A 22575-nucleotide genomic window follows, 5' to 3' on the forward strand; every position below is an offset into this window, starting at 1 on the left:
TTAAAAATTATAAATTATTATATAATATATATAATAGTATGCTAAAAAATTTCTATTTAGCTGGACAAATTAAATTTTAGCTTGAAACTGGACAAGCACCAAAAAAGCTGGACAATTCAGCCAAGTCCAGTCAGGTTGGCAACCCTACTCTCAACTGATGAGTTAATTTTAAACGATGGGATAACAGTGCATTTAAAAGAACTCTGATGTATTAGTGAGAATAAGATCTAGAGTTGATGAACGACTACTCATAGATGTAGAAATACGAGTTAGACTACTTGGATAAATGGATGGATGTAAAATTACGATGCCTGCTTATTAAGTCACCACACACTATGAAGTTACCTTGAATGTTTCCTTAAGTCATTTCTGAAATCGGTTAGTCGTTCAAGGGAGTTACGGCCACCAGGGAAATAGACAGAGTTAATTTAACTGTATTAGATCGATCAAGTAAATCATTCCTCTTTTGTAGATCATTTCCAATAAGAGTTGAGTGATTTCTTGTTCAGAATTATTGTAGGTATTGCTAATATTAATTTGATTTCTTGGTAATCTTGGAAATCGAATGAGATCATTAGTATTAAAACAATAAAACCAAATACCAAAGTATAACAAGTAGAATTTGACTCTCTTGTGAGAAATATAAACTTGTCAAAACACTCAAATTTTTAACTTACTTTTCACACAAAATTTTGTTTAATTTTCTTATATTTTTTTCTAATTATTGACATTTCATTTTTGTTGTTGTTGAATTTTAATTTACAAACTGAGTTTAAATTTTTTGTAACGAAAATTCGAACAAATTTTAAATTGTAACTTTTTTATAAAACTCTTCGTGTTTAGAATGCACCAATACATATACATTTTTGTTATTAACACATATTTAGTTAGTTAGTTAGTTAGTTAGTTAGTTTGAAAGGAGAATGTATATACATCAAATCCGAAGAAATACACCTAGGCCTCTATCGGATATTTAGAGTTAGGTACTTTTTCACTTACACATGCTTAAAGTTAGGTACTGCTGTCAAATAGTCGGACTACTTGTTATACTTTGCCAAATGCATCCACATTTTGCTTTTTTATTAAAACATGAAAAAATTGGCTCTTTTTGATGAAATTTTCAGAGGTTAACTAGTATTTTTGCACATATTATTTATAGACCGATTTTGCTGATCTTTAATAGCGATCTTCTCGAAAGCATGTCTAACAGAATTATTTTAGAATATATATAGGTCAAAAATTATATTATAGAAATTACAAACGGAATTACAAACTTATATATAAACTTCTCACGAAGGTGAAGGGTCCAAATAAATTGGAAACTATTATTATTGTGGTTAAAGTAAACAATGTATGTCAGTTCAAACTTGCCATAAAACATCTCAAATTTATCACAATCCGCTGTCGATAAATTACATATATATAATCTAAGAAATTATTTCAAATACACAAATTCAAATAAGAAAACAGAAAATAGTCTCTGGAAAGCTGTAAAAAATATGCAATGACCAATTGTATAGACAAATGAGTCACCCATACCCAGAATGATGAATGGGCAAGAGTTTAAGCAGTTACCAATCACTTGGAGAATGTGTTTACACAAAAAGACAGAAATTCTTATATTAGCATTATAAATAGTGTAGTTCCACACCAAATAAAAAAATTTCTTAATGAAGGAAAATAAACCTGGCATAGTTAAAATTACTACTACGATGGTGAGTAACCTGCCCAATTCTGTACTGAGAATTATTTAGTTCGTCTTTAACTCGATGGGTATTTTCTTATCTCATTGAAAATGTCACAGATAGTTACAATACCAAAACCGGAAACTGTTAGATTTTGAGTAGATTTAACGAAATCTAGTTACGAAGTAGATTTTGTTTTGTATGGGAAATCTAGTAAAAATCAACTAGATTTGGCTCAAAATCTCATAAGTACTGGATTTCGTGGATGTGTAAATGGGTTATAAGCTGAAAAATTACAAACAATTGAAAAATTTGACTTTACTTATAAAATTCGATATTTGAAGTTAACAAAACCAGTAATATCATTAAAACGTACGAAATTATAGTCGGGCGAGGCCGACAATATAATACCCTACACCTGTTACAAAAAGTAAAATGTGATTAAGTTTTCATAATAAAACATTTAAGTTGAATTGTACCTTGCCTCAGATATACTTAAGCCATTTATTGTTGAAAAAACTGTGGACATTTAAGTTAAATTTTGAAGCGGGTTTTTTTTTATGGGGTTGGGTGAAATTAGGCCCTATAATTATAGACTTCATGATGGTCATCAAGGCTAGTTTATTACTTGGTTTTGCAGCTTTTTGCCGAGTATATTAATGATGATAACAATTTTCAATAGGCTTCGTCTGCGGTACCAAAGAATTTCATGTGCCAAATTTCATTGAATTATCACCAAAATTGCGACCTATAGGTTGATTACAAGGTTTATAAGTCCTATTCGGGGGTTCAGTTATATGGTGGCTAGGTGAAATAATGGACCGATCTTAACCATTTTCAATAGGCTTCGTCCCTGGGACAATAGAAGATCATGTACCAAATTCAGTTATATAGGAGCTAGGTGAAATAATGGACCGATCTTAACCATTTTCAATAGGCTTCGTCCCTGGGACAATAGAAGATGTACCAAATTTCATTGAATTATCTTTAGAATTGCGACCTGTAGTTTGATACAATATTTACATGGACGGACATAGATTAATCAATTGTGATTGTGAGCCGACTGGTATACTTTAAGGTGGGTAAATTATTATTGTGCGTTACAAACATCCGTACAAACCTAATATACCCTCCCCAATAAAGTGGTGCAGGGTATAAATATATTACTGTTTTACAACTTTACGTTACAAATATATTATTCAAATAAAAAGTTAAACAAAACCGCTAAATGAAAGACACTCTAAATTGTTTTAAAAACCCTAGATTGACAATATTTGTTATGATTTTTCACAAAAAAACAAAATCTTGTAAACCAATTTATAATAAATAAAATTAAAATAAATCTAATTACCAATAATCACCTTCGTGAGAACGTTTGTCATTTCGTTTGTAATTCCTTTAATATATTTTCTGATCCAATAATGTATATATATTCTGGATCTTTATAGAAGCCATGTCAGTCTGTTGAAATCAGTTTTTAGAGAACCCCAGATATCGGCGAGATCCTAATCTTTAATAATTCTGTTAGGCATGCTCTTAGATCGCTATTTAAAATCAGCAAAATTGGTTCAAAATAACTAAGATATGAGCAAAAATCCGAGACAAAAATTTGTTTGTTTTGTATGTTTGGATGGCTTTTGGCTTCATTGAGTTGTGTATTTTGTTTTTTTGTGAATTCTGTTCGTATATTTTAATGTGGGTAGGTTTTATTGCGTTGTTAATTTTGTTTTTCTGTGCCTTTCGTTTTGTATGTTTAGATGTCTGTTGGTTTAATTGTCTTGTGTATTTTTGTGTGTGTTTTATTTTGTTTAGCGTTGTTGTTGTTTCTTGAGTTTTGCTTTTCGGAACGAATTTTCGTCATCAGATATAGATGACGAAAATACGGACAATCAATGCGTCTGACGAAATTCGTAGTACGTAACGAACTGTGCGATAGGATTATTTCTATTTCATAAGGAGACGATCGACGAATAAATTGGTTTAGAGTGACCGTATTTCATTTTATATTTTTTGTTTTTTCCAAATAAAGTTAAATTTTGTTTAAAATGTTTTTTCTTATGTTTATGGTAAATAAATTAAATTAACACAATTTTTATTAACATTGTTTTGATTCAATATTTGATTTAGAAATATGGTCACCCCATTCAGTACGTAAACAAAATTTGATTTGAAAATTAATAAATAAATACAATTTCGTGCAATTTGTTTGTATTTTAAATAAAAAATGTTATTTAATAGTGAAATTATGTCGAGAATGTGCCGCGAAATTTAAAAATATATCGGAGATTTAAAAATAATTCGCAGGGCGTAAAAGCTTATTGTGTTCCATGTGACGAATTTACGCAACCAATTTTCTTCAAGCAGTTCGCAGTGTTAAACGAAATTCGTAGTTCGTCCCAATTGCGCGTATACCAATAGTCAGGAAAATTAAAAATGATATATTGGATGTATTTATACTGTAGGAGTAAAAGGGGTCACAAAAAATCGCCCTGCCTATTAATATTTCTTAAAAAAATGGAAATTTTCGTACTCTTTGGATTGTTTACATTTTTATCAATCAAACAGACCTGTTAACAATGGAATTAAAAAAAGATTAACATTCATATTAATATTCAATCCAAATAAAAATAAGTACAACTACTATTTCTATTTCAAAATTTAGTAATTTTGAAAACATAAAATAGTTTTTTAACTAGGTTTCTTTAATTCTGGTAAAATTGATTACACCTTTTTCAATTGAAAATGAGAACTTTTCATTTCAATTCAGAAAATATCAATTGAAATTCAGATTTTACTTTTGGGATTTTTCATTTGAAATTTGGAAAAGACCAATTAAAAATGAGAATTTTCAATGTAAATTGAGAAAACATTAATTGTAAATAAGATTTTTTATTTGAAATTCGGAATACAACAGTTTAAAATGAGATTTTTCATTTGAAATTCAGAAAATTCCAATTTAAAATTAGATTTTTCATTTGAAATTTAGAAAAATTCAATTGAAAATGAGATTTTTCATTACAATTAATTTTAAATTAAGGTTGAATAATATAAACACATACGATTTTCTGGATTTCAAATGAGAAATTTTATTTTCAATTGATTTTTTTAAATTTCAAATAAAAAAATCTCATTTTCAATTGGAATTTTCTGAATTTCAAATGAAAAATCTAATTTTCAGTTGTTGTATTCCGAATTTCAAATAAAAAATCTCATTTTTAACTGTTATTTTCTGAATTTCAAATGGAATATCTCAATTTCAATTGATGTTTTCTAAATTATAAATGAAAATTCTCATTTTCAATTGATCTTTTCTAAATGTTAAGTGAAAAATCCCATTTTCAATTGGAATTTTCTAAATTTCAAATGGAAAATCTCATTTACAATTGAGTTTCCCAGATATACGAAATTTTGTATTTATATGTATATATTCATATGGGAGATGCCAAAGTCCCATTGAAAGTCCGCCCATTTTTCTTCAAATATTCGCATGAACGTCGCAGTTTTTCATGTAAAGTTTGAATTGTGTAGCTCTAATAGTTTCTCAGATATACGAATTTTTATATTTAATTCAATTTGCTAGTCCGTCAATTTATTACCCAAATGTTGACATTACTGTCAAAAGATTTTTGCTCTAATTGTTTCCCAGACAAACGATTTTTTTCTATTTAATTCATATGGGAGGTTCCAACTTTTGATAGTCCGCCCATTTTCCCCAAAATATTGAAATAAATGTTATATTTCTTAGTGCAAAATTTGAAGATTTTCAAGATAAACGACAACTTCAATTAGATGTTATTGCAAATTTGAGGATTTTAGCTCTAATATATTCTAATTCATATGTGGAGGTTCCAAGCCCTCTAACAAAAGTCTGTCTTTTTTCCCCAAAATGTTAAGATAAATATTAAAGTTCTTCTTTAAGAAGCTAGCTCTTTTAAAGAAGAAGTTTTAATATTTTAACTCTAATAGTTTCCAGATATGTGAGTTTTTGTATTTAATTCATAAGGGAGGTACCACGCTTTTTTCTTAAATAATCATATTAACACTAAAGTGGTTCCGACAAAATTTGAGGATTCTATCTGTTATATTTTCTCAGATATACTTATTCAATATTTTCTTCATATGGAAAGTGCCACGCCCACTATAGCCATTCGGCCCAAAAGAAAATTGGTTCAAACATACATACATACATACATACATACATACATACATACATACATACATACATACATACATACATACATACATACATACATACATACATACATACATACATACATACATACATTCATACATTCATTTTTATACCCTAAACCACTTTAGTGGTGGAGATAATTCAATGAAATTCAATGAAACGAAACCTATTGAAAATATTCAGTCAATTATTTTTACCTAGGCCCCATACAACTGAACCCGACAAATACGAAGTTTATCTTGAAAAAGATGGAATTGTTGTAGCTGTTGCAAAAAATTGGTAATTTTTTGAACTAAAAATCCAGATTTCAAGGTCAGTATCAAATGTATCTAAAGATAAGTTAAGTGGACGTATTGGTCACATTAATATGGGTATAGGTATTCCAAATCAAATGCCAATAGATTTTTGTGAAGTTTGTACCCAAAATAAACAATGTCGTAAACCATTTGATGGAACCAACTAGTTCTATGGTTCAAAATTCTTCGTTTCTTTCATAGACGACTATACTTATTTTACACATGTCTACTTTATGAAAAATAAGTTTGAGGTTTATTAAAAGTTTAACGAATATTGTGCTCCTGTTAATGATAAGTTTGAAACTCATATATCTGTATTGATCGTAGATCAGGATAAAGAATATATGTTAAATAAAATGGTTGCCTATTGTAAAAATAAAGGCATTCTTGTTGCCCACACAATGACATATAGTCCCAACAAAATGGCGTGGCGGAAAGGTTCAACCGATCTGTTATTGAAAAAGTTCAAGCACTATTAATTGAATCGAGAGCATCTAAATTTCTTTCGCACCACAATGAACAAAAGTTTCATAACAGCATTTTTTATTTTACTATTTTAAGAGAATAGAATAGCAAACATGAAAAATAACTGTAAAACCAGTTTTAAATCCGGAAAAGTCGGGTAAGCAGATTTGTAACTAGTTATTTTTGTTCATCATCTAACAAAAATAATTAGTTATTCACCCTAAATGTAACTACTTACACTTTTCTCCAATATTACTTGGGTATGTAAAGATTTTGCTGGGAATGTAAACCAGACGTCGGCGCTAGTATTGTTCTGACAACGAAGATTTTCGGCAAATTACATGTACACAACACGATCGCATACGAACCTCTAAACAAGAGCATCAAAAATACAAATATTTTATTTAGTTGCTTGACAGCATTCAACAAGGCAGTTTGATGTCGCTTTGTTAAAGAAATTGCAAACACAATTTGAAAAAACAAAAAACAACTTACAAAAGCAAGAGCATAATTTACAAAAACAACGTACACTCTAAATAATTTTCTAGAATGCATAACAATGAAAGTAAATAAGTTAATCTTGTTTCATACTTTTTTTTTGTACATTTTAATTAGAAATGTTGTTTCTATTTGAAGAAATTATCATTCTTAAGTACATTGATTACACATTGTTTATAAATATTCGCATTTTACAGTAATGCAATTTAATCTTCAAAATTAAAAATAACCAAATATTTTTTTCAGTGCTATTTCAATGAAAAAATGCCAATAGTGTGTGGGTAGTGGTGATTTTTTTATCTGCCTCTCTATCCGCCGGTATATGATGTAAACAATAACCTTTATTTACAAAGCAATCCTAATAAATATTTGTTTGGTACAAATTGTGTTAATATTTCAGTTAAAATAAAATATTTGATTGATATATAATAATAATAATAATAATAATAATAATAATAATAATATATAATAGAATAAAACCATTAACCATTATATATCATTGTAAAGCTGAAGAAATTACGCGTATGCTGGTGAACGTATTTGTTCAATTCACAATCGATGCTGTAGCGTTGTATATCAGCAGCAGCTACAATAGTCATAACAATATTGTTGGTATTTTCTATGCAAAAGTTCTATACAACTCTTACGACAATTTTTCATATGTTTTTCGAATGTCGTAAGAAAATTCCGTGTTGTAAATTGTTTATTTTAGCATATAAATAAAAAATTCAACCGATTTTGGCATAAAAAACGTTAAAGTGGTAACACAGAAATTAAAACAAACAGCTATTTACCAAAACAAAAATAAAATTTTATTAAAAACTGCTTATTTATAAGTTTAAAATGTGGAATAATGCTAATAATAGAATTTTAAATAAAAAGAAAATAATTTGGTTTATTTTGCTCGTTTAATTAGTTTAATATTATTTGTTTCTTTTTTACTTTTGACATTGTTTGTTTTGATTGTTTTTTTATTGTGAACATAAACTTATGACTTGCTACAAAAACCTGTTCACAATCACTGTTACTACACTTTAGTAGATACAATATACAACTTGATTGTGAATTGAACAATTATGTATGTTACATAAATATAGCCTGAAGGAAACCTGTGACAAAATTAAGTTTAAAATATTTAAATAAAATACAAACGAATTTCGAAAAATAAAAAAAAAAATATTACGGTGAAATTGTATGAGGTTTATAATGTTACAATTTCAATAAATTGTTTTACATAGAATTATATAATGTATATAATTCTATGTAAAAATTTAGAAAACTTAAAAATTTTCCGAACAATTACGACATTTGTAATAATTTTGGAGTTGTATACAAATTTGTGTTATGTCATTGAAATCGTCTCCCAAAGGCCTTTCATATGATACCAAATTTGTAAATGGTATAAAAAAACCTTTAAAAAGACTTTTTAATCCTTTGATCCAGCTCACCAAATATTGACATCAGGACAAATAAATTGAGAAATGGTATCTTGAACTAAATTTTCATTTTCGGCGAGAACATCAGTAACTTCAATTTTGGGGCCACCATAATGTACATACATATGTATCACATTTGTGCACATAAATTTCCATACAATTTGTTAAAAATTTAATGAAAAGTTAAAAATGCACAAATTGCACAGTTTGCGAGGGTTTTGACCGTTAAAATAAAACCCGTTAACATGTATAAAAGAGTATAATGAATAAAAAGGATAAAATATTGTCAAACAAAGGTGTGTATTGGAGAATTGGAGTCAACAAGGTTGTTAAATCTTAGTGAAAATTTTACATTTACTATTCAAATAAATGTAAAAAATAAATATTACACTCATTGATAATTGAAGAACCGATACCTATTTCAAAATGGATCGGTGTAATGAATGTTTGTAAGTATTGTAAGTACCTATGTATATAATAATATGAGTTTGAAATTAAAAATAAATGCATTTCATTAGTATTTACCCCTGAAGAGCTGCTGGATGCTGTTGGGCCTGTGGTAATGGTTGCGCCCTGAGTTGCTGCAGCAGCTGCTGCAGCTGCAGCCACTTGCCTTATGCTGAGGCAATTGCAAATTGGTTTTGTGACGCCCAATGTGCATAAAGCATTGGACCACATCGTTTCGCCTTTGTTATCCACGTTTGTAGGTTTTTCACTTTCGTTTATGAGTATAAAAATATTCCTTTCGTATACTTAGCACTTGTCAAGGCTGCGTATAGATAGATGCCAGTAAGTACTTTGTGTATGTGTATGACTAGTTTTAATGGAAGTCGGACATTGAAGTAGTTGAGTTGATTTGAAAATTTAGTTTCAGATCCATTTTGTATTCTATTTGTAGGTTATAATCTATTTACGTGCCGATTTAGGGAAACGTCGCTTAGTAAAAAGAGTGGGAACACATTGACGTTTAAGTATTATTATTTTTTTTTAATATTTCTAATATTCTTTCTTTTAAAACTTAAACGGAAAGCTTCAGTTTGATGTTAGAAAAATAAGTATGTTGGATAATAATACGAGTGGGTGTGTTTTAAAATTCGTTTTTAATGTTGCGCCTGTCGTTCTTAATGATGCCAATCTTAATTTATCAAAAGTTTATCGAACTTTTTTAGAAAAAATATTAATATCTAATTTGTTATTTTTGTTCTGTTATTTTTGTTATTATTTAATTGTTTACTATTATTTAGAAATTCGTTTTATTTCCGATAAATGCATTAGAGTTACTGTTGTTGCTTTTGTTGCCGTTCGACCAGTTTTCTGGTTTGTGCTGTTGTTGTTACTAAAGCAGCAACTGTAATTTTTGAAACCGTTAATTTTTCGAAATATGCATTTGAGTAATTTGTGTTAAAAATGATTAATGTATTCAATAAAAAATGTGTGTGTTTCACATATATTTTATTTAGCCAAACATTTTCTTCAATTAAAACTATTAAAAAATAAATAGTTGTCAAATTACAAATCCTTTTCGTATATTCGAAGGAAGATCCGCAGTAGTTTTGAAGACTTGTTGTTATTAAAATTATTAAGGACACACACATACATACGAGATGTATACGTATGAGTGTATATATATGAACGAGGCAACCTCTGATTAACTCATTCCCACAGATATCAGATGAGCTCCACACGAATGCTCAAATATGTTAATGCAACTTGCAATGGAGGAAGGTTCTTTTTTGTTTTATAATGTCATTATTATCATCATATTTATCATCTTAATTGTCATTATATGTTGATGAAAAATAAGTCAACAAACAATGAAAACGAGTACATAAATCACATGTGTTCGGTCGTTCGTTCGATGTCAAAAGAGAAATTACAAATTGTTTCCTTTTGTATTTTTTATTATTTTTTTCTTCAAAGAGCAATCTTCACACAGCATTGACAATTTCTCTTTTTTTCACTATTGTTACTTTTGTACATTAAATATGTATGTATTTATGTAGATATTTTTATTCACTAAATCACTGCACTTGTTATAGTACGAATATATAAATGTAACTATTACATATTTTGTTGTTATTGTTTTCCTTCTTCATTTTTCTTTTAATTTTTGATGTTAGTTTAACACTGTATGTTATTTAACATACGGGCGGAATGTGTATGTGTGTGAATGAAAAATGTATTGAATACGAGGACACTGAGAGAGAATAAAGGAGTCCAGTGTATGCCTCTTTTGCTGCTGCTGCTGTTGTGGTTGCTGCCTTTGTTGTTGCTGTTAGCGTTATAAGTTGGCCTACATACGAAGCAATTAATTGGGACACGAAGATATTATCGCACTAATACACATACAAAATGGAAAAAACTAATGAACTCCTCGTACAAAAAAGTAAATAAAACAACACACACACATAGAGATCTTCATAAAAATAGGTTGTTTGTAAGTTGTAACTATTTACTATGTTGATGGTGCAACTTCATTTTTTTAATACTGCTCCTGCCACTCACTGCTATTGGTGGCGCAAAAGATATCTAGAAGTTTTATTTTTTCTTGTGTTTGCTGTTGTTTTTTTATTATTTAATGTAGAACAGCTGCACTAGGGATTTTTTTCAAGCCATTTTAATGTTAACTATCACAAACACTCTCACGTTCATACATACGTACATCTAAATATGTATGTTTTTTTAGTTTAAATAAATATTAAAATGTACAAATTCGACTTGCTGAAGAAAATTTGTATTTGTTTATAACCATGCTTTATACTTGGGAAACTCCGGATACAAAACGGTGGGCGACATTATTTTAGTAGCTTGGTTAGAAGACAATAATGGTTTTGTTATTTTGACTCGTGTAATGGGTAAAATTATTGCAGCTGCATCAATACTACTGGCTGGGGAGTAGATAGAGCCAGATGACAAACAGGACGAAGATGATGAGGACAACGAATTATTCGTTTTCGATGACGATGCTGATGGTGTACGTTTTTTTACTGAAACGGGAATAGATGTAACGACATTTTTGTTCCCAGTAGCATCTTTTCTTTTTTCAGTACACAGCAAACAAATGACAAACATGCACATTTTTAATTTAAATTAAAGTCTTAACTAATTTCTATCAAATATTCTCTTTGCTGTTGTAATTTTCACTTTCAAAGATTGCTGTTCTACATTCACCTACACTTACTTACACGTACTACATACAATGTCAAGTAAGCGAAGGCGAGGCTGCATCAATTCTATGGAGCAAGATTTGATAAATCACATAACTTCTTCTATATTGAGATACACATTAATTTTCGGATGGGATTCCTTTTTTTACAATTTCTTTCATTCCAGTTTAATAAAAATATTATTGGGCCTTAACGATGTCCGTCCCAAGTTGACAAATTTTAAAAGTTAGATTAAATGAACAGCAGCACATAACTTTAACTTATTCACTTATAGAATCATAATTGGGCGTTCCACAAATTATTATTTTTCTTCATCCAACTATTCATATTTTTACATAAGTTTTTTAATATGCCACATACATACAAACATACATATATATGTATGTGCATGTTAAAAAGTGAGGTCATACACAGAAATACACATCTTCGCACAAGAAACACACAATTTGTATATTTAATATAATTTATAAATTTATTTGTTCCTTCTATTAAGAAAAATTAAATAAAATTTTATGTTATATGAATAGAGAGGGACTTTTAACTTATTTTACAAATTATTTTTATTTTGTAATTAATTGTTGGTTTTATATAGTGCGACGACAACGCGATGCAGCAATACACGTTCTACTCCTTTCGAAGGAAACTCACAAAGTGCACTGCCCTCATAACCGAAAGATGAATCGGAACTGAAATGGTCCAGCGCTAGATTTAACATGCATTCAGTGCATACATCTTGCAATAAAAACAAATGCTGTTAAAAAATGTTAACTTACATTTGACCCAGTTTTCAATGTCTGTTCATATAAGCACTAACATGTACATACATATATGTATGTATGCATATGTATGTGTACATACACACATACATATGCAATTAAAGTATGTATAAGATTGTACGTACGTATGTATGTATGTATGTATGTATATAAAAGAAATAAGTGCATACAATTCTAAAATGAACATACATATACATATATGTTATATACATACATTATAGGTACATAAATCTATATGTATGTACAACATTAGGTTGTGTACCCAACGGAACTAAATTTGTGAGGATATCATATTTTTTTGTTGATGATCGGACTGTCCTAAGAACAACCAGTGAAAGTGTTATATTCGGCTGTGCCGAATCTCATGTACCAACCATCAAAACATCTACCATATACCGTAAAAAGAATGCTCCCCTATAAACATCAGGGTGATATTTGGAATATGGCTTAAGTCAATAATGTCTGAGCTCTTTTGAAATAACAAAATATTAATTTTTTAAAACAAAATATTTTTGGTAAATTTTACTTATGAAATTGTGTACAAAGATTTAATTTTGTATAGAACTTGTTGATGTCAAATTTCATCGCAATACTCCTATTTTAAATAAGGAAATCTCGTATTTTAATTACCAAAACTCTTTTCTTAAGGGAACCTTTTATAGGGGCTAGGGTCAGTTATACATGAAGAATTATGTTCCTAATTATAAACTTTCTTATGTCGATTTTCATCGCTGCACAGTGGTATAGGAAAAAAGAGTACAGGAAAAAAAAAGAGGGAAATAATTCTGTAACTTCTAAACGGTTAATCCGATTTTAATCAAATTTGGTATGCACAAAGAGGTGGTGTTGTCGAGTTTAGGTTTTGAACTTGGACCTTATAGGCCAACCTGGGGTCCTCAAATTAGGAAACCTCGGCTATGTTAAATTTTTAAAACGATCCTATTTCTTCATTTGAGTTCCGATTTAAAAAAAAAATTTGTATATAGAATCATCGAGCACTATAAAAAATGTCGACGTAGCAGTAAATTATCTCTTATAGTTTAGGAGATATTCGCATCTGAAAATTAAAATTTTTCGCGTCGATATCAAATTATAGTGACCTGTTTTAAGTGACAAATTAATTAGGGAAAACTCAACATCTTTTAGAAAATTTACCTAGTACTATTATTTATATCAATATATGTAACAAATTTAAGAGTTAACCTTATGGATGAAAATAATAGTGCTAGGTAAATTTTCTAAAAGATGTTGAGTTTTCCCTAATTAATTTGTCACTTAATTTGTCACTTATATATCAATGGAAAGGTAAAAAATTCGCGGAATACTTAAAAAAAATGTTTTTTATTCAGTTTTTGCGAAGATACAAATTTTTCAAATTGCAATAAAAATTTTATTTATGAATATGTTTTAATGAAATTTTACAGTTAGGTAGATTGTTTTACTCAAAATCCAAAATTAAATAAAAATTTCGAATTTTCTTATTAGAAATCCCGGAATTCCCAAAAAAGTTTTTAAAAATGCCAAAAATGGGACATTTTAATTTTCTGAATTTTATTCCCATGAAATTCGGTAGCGAATTTCATAACTGTATTTTATAACTCATGTAATGTTAGGATCGTTTACGTAATTTTCTGAGCGGAACCTTATAAAGGCGGTAGGGTCAATTATGAACACACATACAATTTGGTGGAAAGATTTTGGCTCGCGAGGAACTTACATACATTTCGTATCACATTTTATCGCGTTAAAGTAATTTTCTCAAGGGTACTTGTATGGACGGGAGGGTAAATTATGGTCGGATCCTCCCTAATTTTAGTAGATAGATTTTGGCTCGCATAAAAATGTGTGTCAAATTTCGTCACTATATTCTAATTTTTAAGCGTTGTAGTGATTTTCAATAGGAGACGATATATGGGGGTCCGATCCTAAAGAAAAATTGGAGGTTTTGGTTTGTAAGAAACATACTTATACCGAATTTCATCGCTATATTCACATTTTTGGGCCGGTAATGAATGTTAAATTCGGTTTCTAAAGATGACCTAATGGAGGTCCCCTTATATGGGGGCTATCCGGAAAAGTGGACCGATACTGCCCATTTTCATTACCAAACAAGTAGGAAAGTATAGTCGGGCATGGCCGACCATATGATACCCTACACCATGAGTATATTTTTACAATTTTTACTTTTATAAAATTTTTATTTTTTGTAACACTCTTCAGCTCCTTTTCAAGATAAAGTGAACTTCTTATTGAAATATATTGAAACTGCACATAAAAATAAAGTGGATAAAACTGATATATGTAAAATTGAAAATTTTATAAAATCAGTTGATATAAAACTGAAGAGTGTTCGGTATTCCATTGCTAAATTTCGATCGAAATTTTCTGATTGGCTGGATGAATGTGTAGAAGTTGCTATTTGCGTATCAACTGTTGGTGCTCCCTGTAAGCAGTATGAGGATTTGAGCTCAAAATCTAAGAGGAAAAGGTTATCAACTTCACTAGAAACCTTATCTAACGAAGAAGTTTCGGACACTTTTAAAGCAATGTTAAGAAAAGAAAAACAGCCTTTGGATGCCATAAAAATTGCAAATATTCTTCCAACCGCATCACCAAGACGACTGAAAAGAATTGTAAAGAGTATACCCACACCATCATCTGATACAACGTTCACTGAGGAAGAAGCTATTGCGCTTATGTTGCAGCTGGGATTAAGTCGTGATAACTACATAACGTTAAGAAAGGCGCTATCTGAAAAAGGAGTGGATGTTTTACCATCATATGACAAAATAATTGAAAAGAAGAAAGCATTATACCACCTCCTATTGAAATAACTGATCGGAAGGCTGTTATTGGACTCGGCGCTCTACTCGAAAATACTGCTTTAAGGATTGCTTCTGACTTTTCTTCAGACCAACTAAAAAAATAAATTCTTGTGATCTTCAACTCATTTGTAAGTGGGGATGTGATGGATTATCAGCACTCTCGGAATATAAACAAATCAACACAAGTGAATCATCTTCCGAGTATAAAAGTGTATTTATGGCATCGCTTGTTCGATCGGTATACTTTAAGGTGGGTATTGGACCAATATTTTTGTATGTTACAAACATCAGCACAAACGTATAATACCCTCCCCACTATAGTGGTGTAGGGTATAAAAATTGGCTATAAAAAGCTTAAATTAATGCGCCTACTTAACACCAGAGGCGCTGCAACACTGTTCTAAAATTAAACATAACGTGCAATTACAGAGTTGTAAATAAACAAAGCTTTCTTCTATCCTTCACTTTCGCCACCTTTCTCCTCTACTCTATCCAATTCCGAAAAAAGTAACACGATATATGTGTTAATAGGCATTAATGCCTGAGTGAGTAAGAGTGTTCTATTCAAATCTCGTTTGACTCGAATGAAACTTATGTCGAATTCCATCTATATACTCGTATTTTTAGACCAGTTATAAGCCTTAAAGTAATTTTCAGAAAGGGACCTTATATAGGGGGTAGGGTCAATTATGGGTCGATCCTCATAAAATTTGGTAGACAGAATTTGGTTCGTAATAAATTTATTTGTGTCGAATTTCATCGCAACACTCGTATTTTTAAACCATTAATAAGCGTTGCAGTCATTTTCTGATGGGGACCTTATATAGGGGGTTAGGGTCAATCATGGATCGATCCTCCTAAAAATTTTTAGATAGATTTTGACTCATATGAAACTTAATTATGTCGAATTTCATCTATATACTACTATTTCATCTATATACTACGTACGACTCTATCGTGATTTCAACAAAAAGACGGACGGACGGACAGACATGGCTAGATCGTCTTAGAATTTAATGACGACCCAATGTTTATGTATGTTTTGTAGCGCGTATGGACAAAAAGTCGGAATCTTGTTCGTTAATAACTATTCCCCTTTTCAGATATTGATAAAGCCGAAATTTGAACTAGATTTATCGAAATTATCACGTGCCACTCGTAAAAATTTATGTTTCTAGGCCAAACATTTTAGGAAATTCGAAAAGAAACATTTGAGAGATAAACAATACTCTCCTAAGAAATCGTAATTAATAAAGATAATAATAATGTGTTTTGGATTCATGTGATAGAACATGAAATAAATTGTATGTACCTTTGCAATTTTCACCCAGAAATAGACTTAAAAAAATAAACCAATAGTTTATTTTGTAAAATTGGAACCTTTTTTAATATTTTATAAAAAGTGACTCAATGAGTTTGAATAAACTAAATTTTTTTACCCTTTTTTCCTTTGGTTTCATTAAAGATTACAGAGCAGAGCTGTAAATGAATTATTTATTTTTCAATTAATTAATGTATTATTTGTGAATTAGCAAATTTTTAATTAATTCTTTTTATATAAAAATGAATGGAAATTATTTGGTAAAAATTAATTGCAATGCATTTCCAATTCAAATGAATTTGTCAAATAAATAGCAATTCGTTTCCAATTCAAATGAATTGCACTTCGTTTCGAATTCAATTGAAATGAAATTCATTTCCAATTCATTTATGCAGAATTGTTCATATGTGAAAAATAGTTTAATTTTTTTTAAATAAATATAACATGAATATTATCAAAATTTCAAAAATTATTAACTGCTTCTCGAATATTAAATGTGTTTTGTCGTTCAGAGTACTTTAAAAAAATCTGTTCTTCTTTATGATTCAGGACAAAGCTTTTAAATTTTCTTACAGAATATTATCTTTTTGGTTGCAGGAATTTCCATATTTTATTTTCCCTAGATCTGCTTTTAAATTTGATTGATTCCAACTCATTTTTGATTTCATTTGTTTGAATTGCCAAATCCTTTCTCTTATTTATTTGAATTAATTCAAAATAAATTGAAATCAAATGAATTGGAAATGAACTGCAATTCATTTGAATTAGAAACGAATTGCAATTCATTTGAATTGGAAAGGAATTGCAACTCATCCATTTGAAATGGAAATTAATTGCAATTCATTTATTTGAATTGATTTAAATTTCATTCAATTCTCATTTTTGTGAAAGGAATTAATTCAAAATTAAGACAATTCGTAAACGAATTAAAATCAGAAATTAATGATTCATTTGCAGCTCTGTAGTACAGAGTTAGTCGGTATTCTAAAATTTAGACTTCAATAAATTGAAAAAGTTAATGAGATACAAAAAGTACCAAAAATGAAGTTTCTCTCGTTTACACATAAAAAGAACTACATTTTAAAAAAGTACGAAATATGTGTCACATAATAGATATGAAGTAATAAAGAGCCAACAAAGGTACCAAAATCGCATTTGCTAAACATTTTCACCCCTTAAAAGTATGAATTCCAAAAATGTATCAGACACCCATTTATGTACTAAGAAAAGTGTATATACTTTTTTATACTAAAAATATTCCAAAAATCCCCCCTTAATGAATCTACAAAATATCCCATATTGGGTATCGTTTGAAAGGGGGTTTAAAGCCGCGTCTCATGATGTATTAATCATAAATAACCGTATGCTCATTATTGTCATATTCCAAAATATTTAAAGTTGTTAGGATTTTTACTAATAAAAATAAAATGTTTGCACAATTTTGCGCATTACTAGACTTGGTTAAAGAAACCTTTAAAATGATACCACATATTGTATATTTTGTTCAAGAAATACTGTAAAATTTTTAATTAATAACTAAAACGGGAGTTTTTTTTAAACCCCCATATGAATTAAATAGAATAATTCGTATATCTTGGAAATTATTGCCGCTTGAATCTTCAAATTGTATTTGAAGAACTTTGACATTCATCTGAATTTTAGAGTATGAGGGACGGACTTTCAATGGGGGACTCGGCACCCATCATATGAATTAAATACAAAAATTCGTTTATCTGATAAACTAATAGAACTAGATTCTTCAAATTTTGCACAAATTACTTTAATATTGATTTAGAAATGTTGGTGGTTTTGTCTGGCAAATTAACAGAACTAAATTCATCAAATTTTGCACTAAAAACTTAAATATTTATCCGAACATTTTGTAGGAAAAGGAGCGGACTTTTATCTTATCATATGAATCAAATAGAAAAACTGGTATATATGAGAAACTTTTAGAGCTAGAATCTTTAAATTTTACATGAAGTACTTAGACGTTTATGTAAACATTTGAAGAATAACTGGCGGACTTTAAATGGGGGACTTAGCCCCGCATTTATGAAATAAATACAAAATTTTGTTTGTCTTGCAAACTGTTAGATTATTCAATTTTTTCATAGTTATATATAAATCGGCGATATATAGAAATGAGTGAACTTGCAATAATTTTCGTGGCATCTCTTATATGCAGTGTTGCCAAAACCTAATTGGGAAAAAGTGCTATATTTTTTTGAAAAAATGCTAAAAATTGCTAAACATAGAGAATACTAAAGAGCCAACTAGGGTTACCAGATTCTGATTCGCAAAAAGCTGGACATTGGGTTTTAAAAAGTTGGACAAAACAAAAAAAAAGGTGGACATAAAATATACTGAAAAATTTTGTTTATTTCGGTTTTTTGTAAATAATTTCACAGAGATTCCCATATACCAATTCCGTTTTGTTATAGTCTATAGAGTACGAATATATTTTTAGATTTCCGTAATCATTTTTGAAGTTTTAAATTTAAAAAAAAAATCATAATATTTTTTAAATATCCATTGTTATCAACATATATTCTTATTAAACCGAATTAAATTGCCTCGTATTTTATTAACCTTTTAAAATAAGTAAATATTTTGATACATTTGATAATATATCAAAACACATGTTATTTTGATAATATATCAAAACACATGTTTGTACAAAATTGCAGACCATTAGCTTATTATCTCTCAACTTTATGAACATTTAAAATTTAAACAAGTAAGAGTTATATATTCGGCTGTGCCGAATCTTATATACCCTTCACCATGATGTGTTAAAAAACAGTCATTACGAATTTTAATACAAAAAATCAAAAAATACCAATTGTAGCCCATTTTATACGATCTAAATTAATCCGGGCTCTACATGCTTAACTTCATATTTCTAGGTTCAATACTATAGAAATTTTAAAAAGTACCTTTTGAAGAACGAAAAAGTAGGTTCAATATTATAGAAAATTCAAAAAGTACCTTTTGTAGAACGGAAAAGTACCAAAAAGTCCGTTTTTGTAGGTTCTTACCTAGTCAAGGCTCTACATGCTAAATTTCATGTTTCTAGGTTCAATATTATAGAAAATTCAAAACGTACCTTTTGTAGAACGAAAAAGTACCAAAACGTCCCCTTTTATGTGTTTTGGACTAATCCGGGCTCTACGTACTTAATATCATGTTTCTAGGTTCAAAATTATAAAAAATTCGAAAAGTACCTTTTGTAGGATGAAAAAGTACCAAAAAGTCCCTTTTTATAGGTTCTTACCTAGTCAAGATCCTACATGCTAAATTTCATGTTTCTAGGTTCAATATTATAGAAAATTCAAAACGTACCTTTTGTAGAACGAAAAAGTACCAAAACGTCCCATTTTATGTGTTTTGGACCAATCCGGGCTCTACGTACTTAATATCATGTTTCTAGGTTCAATATTATAGAAAATTCGAAAAGTACCTTTTGTAGGATGAAAAAGTACCAAAAAGTCCCTTTTTATAGGTTCTTACCTAGTATCTTACCATGCTAAATTTCATGTTTCTAGGTTCAATATTATAGAAAATTCAAAAAGTACCTTTTGAAGAACGAAAAAGTACCAAAAGTCCCCTTTTATGTGTTCTGGGCTAATCCGGGCTCTACATACTTAATTTCATATTTCTAGGTTGAATACTATAGAAAATTCAAAAAGTATCTTTTGTAGCATGAAAAAGTACCAAAAAGTCCCTTTTTATAGGTTCTTACCTAGTCAAGGTCCTACATGCTAAATTTCATATTTCTAGGTTCAATATTATAGAAAATTCAAAAAGTACATTTCGTAGAACGAAAAAGTACCAAAAAAGTCCCCCTTTATAGGTTCTTACCCAGTCAAGGCCCTACATGCTAATTTCATGTTTCTAGGTTCAATATTATAGAACGAAAAAGTAGCAAAAAGTCCCTTATTACAGGTTCTTACCTAGTCAAGGTCCTACATTCTAAATTTCATGTTTCTAGGTTCAATATTATAGAAAATTCAAAAAAGTACCTTATGTAGAACGAAAAAGTACCATAAAGTCCCCTTTAATGTGTTCTCATCTAATCCGGGCTCTACGTACTTAATTTCATGTTTCTAGCCAATAACAACGTAACGTAACGTCATATTCATTCTTTGATTTGTATCTATAAACAAGAAACCACAATAACAAAAAATTTACTGTTTGATACTGTCTTTTGTTTTTGTTTGTTTATTGTTTTGTATAAGCATGCACGAAAAATGTAAATTTTTCATGAAATTTTCGGAGGTGGTTTCGAAATTTCAATTATATCCTCGTTATTTATGGACCAATTGGACTGATTTTAAATAGCGTTCTATTCGATCGTATTTCCAATAGAATTGTTGAAAATTCGGATCTCGCAGTTATCTGGGGTCTTCTGAAAACTGATTTCAACATACACACAGACGACAGACGGACATGGCTAAATCGACTCCGCTATCTATAAGGATCCAGAATATATATACTTTATAGGGTCGAAAAATTATATTATAGAAATTACAAACGAAATGACAAACTTATATATACCGATCTCACGAAGGTGAAGGGTATAAAAATGCTTTGAAATTTATCAGAATTTGTTCATTTATTTCAAAACTGTACTTTCAGTTTATAACTTATAGAGCCACGCTTTTTGGTGCAAATATATACGGCTGTAAAAAAAATATAACCAAAATTTAGCGTTTTTCCAAAATTTAGTATTTTTAATAATCCATATACGTACATTTATCAAATAAAATTTAAGCAAGGATATTTAATAGATGTAGTAATTCACGCAAAAAATGTAAATGCAAACTTTTGATGATAGTTTTAAAAATTTCGCAAAATTAAAATTTATTTTTCTTTGTATTTTTAACCTGTGTTTACTTTTATTAATATATTAGTCATCATTTAGCACAAAATACACATTTTTATACCCTTCACCTTCGTGAGAAGGTTAGACATGCTTTCGAGAAGATCGCTATTTAAAATCAGATAAATCGGTCTATAAATAACGGAGATATGAGCAAAAATCCGAGACAACCTCTGAAAGAAGCAACAACAACACTGTGAATTGGATAAAGATGTACATGTGCGTGTATAAGTGGGTATAACAAGAACAAGGAGATAAAGCAGTAATATGTTGGTAATACCGTTCTGATATTTGTTTGAGGGTGGTAATACAGTTTGACGGTGGTATTACAGTTCAACGGTTAATATTTCTTTCTGCTACAGTTTATATTTGTTTGTGTGTATGTTATGTGTGACATGTGTGCAAATAAATAAAAACTGTTTTTTAAAACATACTTGGTGAAGGGCATATAAGATTCGGCACAGCCGAACATAGAAATACTACTTGTTATCACTCGTCATAGTAAAAATATTTAAACTTTTTCAGATTTAAATAACATTGCTACTAAATATTGCCGTTCTGTTTTTATGTTTAACTAGAAAAATTGCAACGTTACACTGCAATCTCTAGCAGCACGAATGAACAGTATTAATCTCTTGTTTGTTGTAAAAGAAAAAAATATATTTTTGTGCTATAGCAGCGCACACTCAAATCTGTTAAACTAATATGGCAAGAATTGATAATATTTTTATTTGCGCTGAGTTTTTCCTAGCAGCAATTAAATCTTGTTTTGCAACTGCTAGCTGCAAATTTATTGATTGTTTTTGGAAAATATTGATGTTACAATTTGAAAATATTTTAATATGATATATATGCATACATGTTATTGGGGTAAAATGTAGAAATATATATTAGTAAAATATGTCATTATTGTCATAAAATGCTAAAGATTTAAATAACATTGCTACTAAATATTGCCGTTCTGTTTTTATGTTTAACTAGAAAAATTGCAACGTTACACTGCAATCTCTAGCAGCACGAATGAACAGT

General features: G+C 29.4%; 1 protein-coding gene across 3 annotated transcripts in view; it reads right to left on the reverse strand.

Annotated features, from left to right (window-relative positions):
- Window positions 1–22575, reverse strand: part of LOC111686212 — a 119153-nt gene that overhangs the window by 52376 nt on the left and 44202 nt on the right. Inside the window, exon 1 of one of the 3 annotated variants that reach the window (XM_046954782.1) lies at window positions 9098–12311. The exons of the other annotated variants lie outside the window; for them this stretch is intronic. Coding sequence (XP_046810738.1) covers window positions 9098–9250 — 153 coding nt within the window. The 5' untranslated portion in view covers window positions 9251–12311. Of the gene's footprint in view, window positions 1–9097; window positions 12312–22575 lie in introns of those variants that run through there. 3 annotated transcript variants of the gene reach the window in all.

The sequence above is a fragment of the Lucilia cuprina genome, chromosome 6 (assembly GCF_022045245.1).
Source record: "Lucilia cuprina isolate Lc7/37 chromosome 6, ASM2204524v1, whole genome shotgun sequence".
NCBI classification, from domain to species: Eukaryota; Metazoa; Arthropoda; class Insecta; order Diptera; family Calliphoridae; genus Lucilia; species Lucilia cuprina.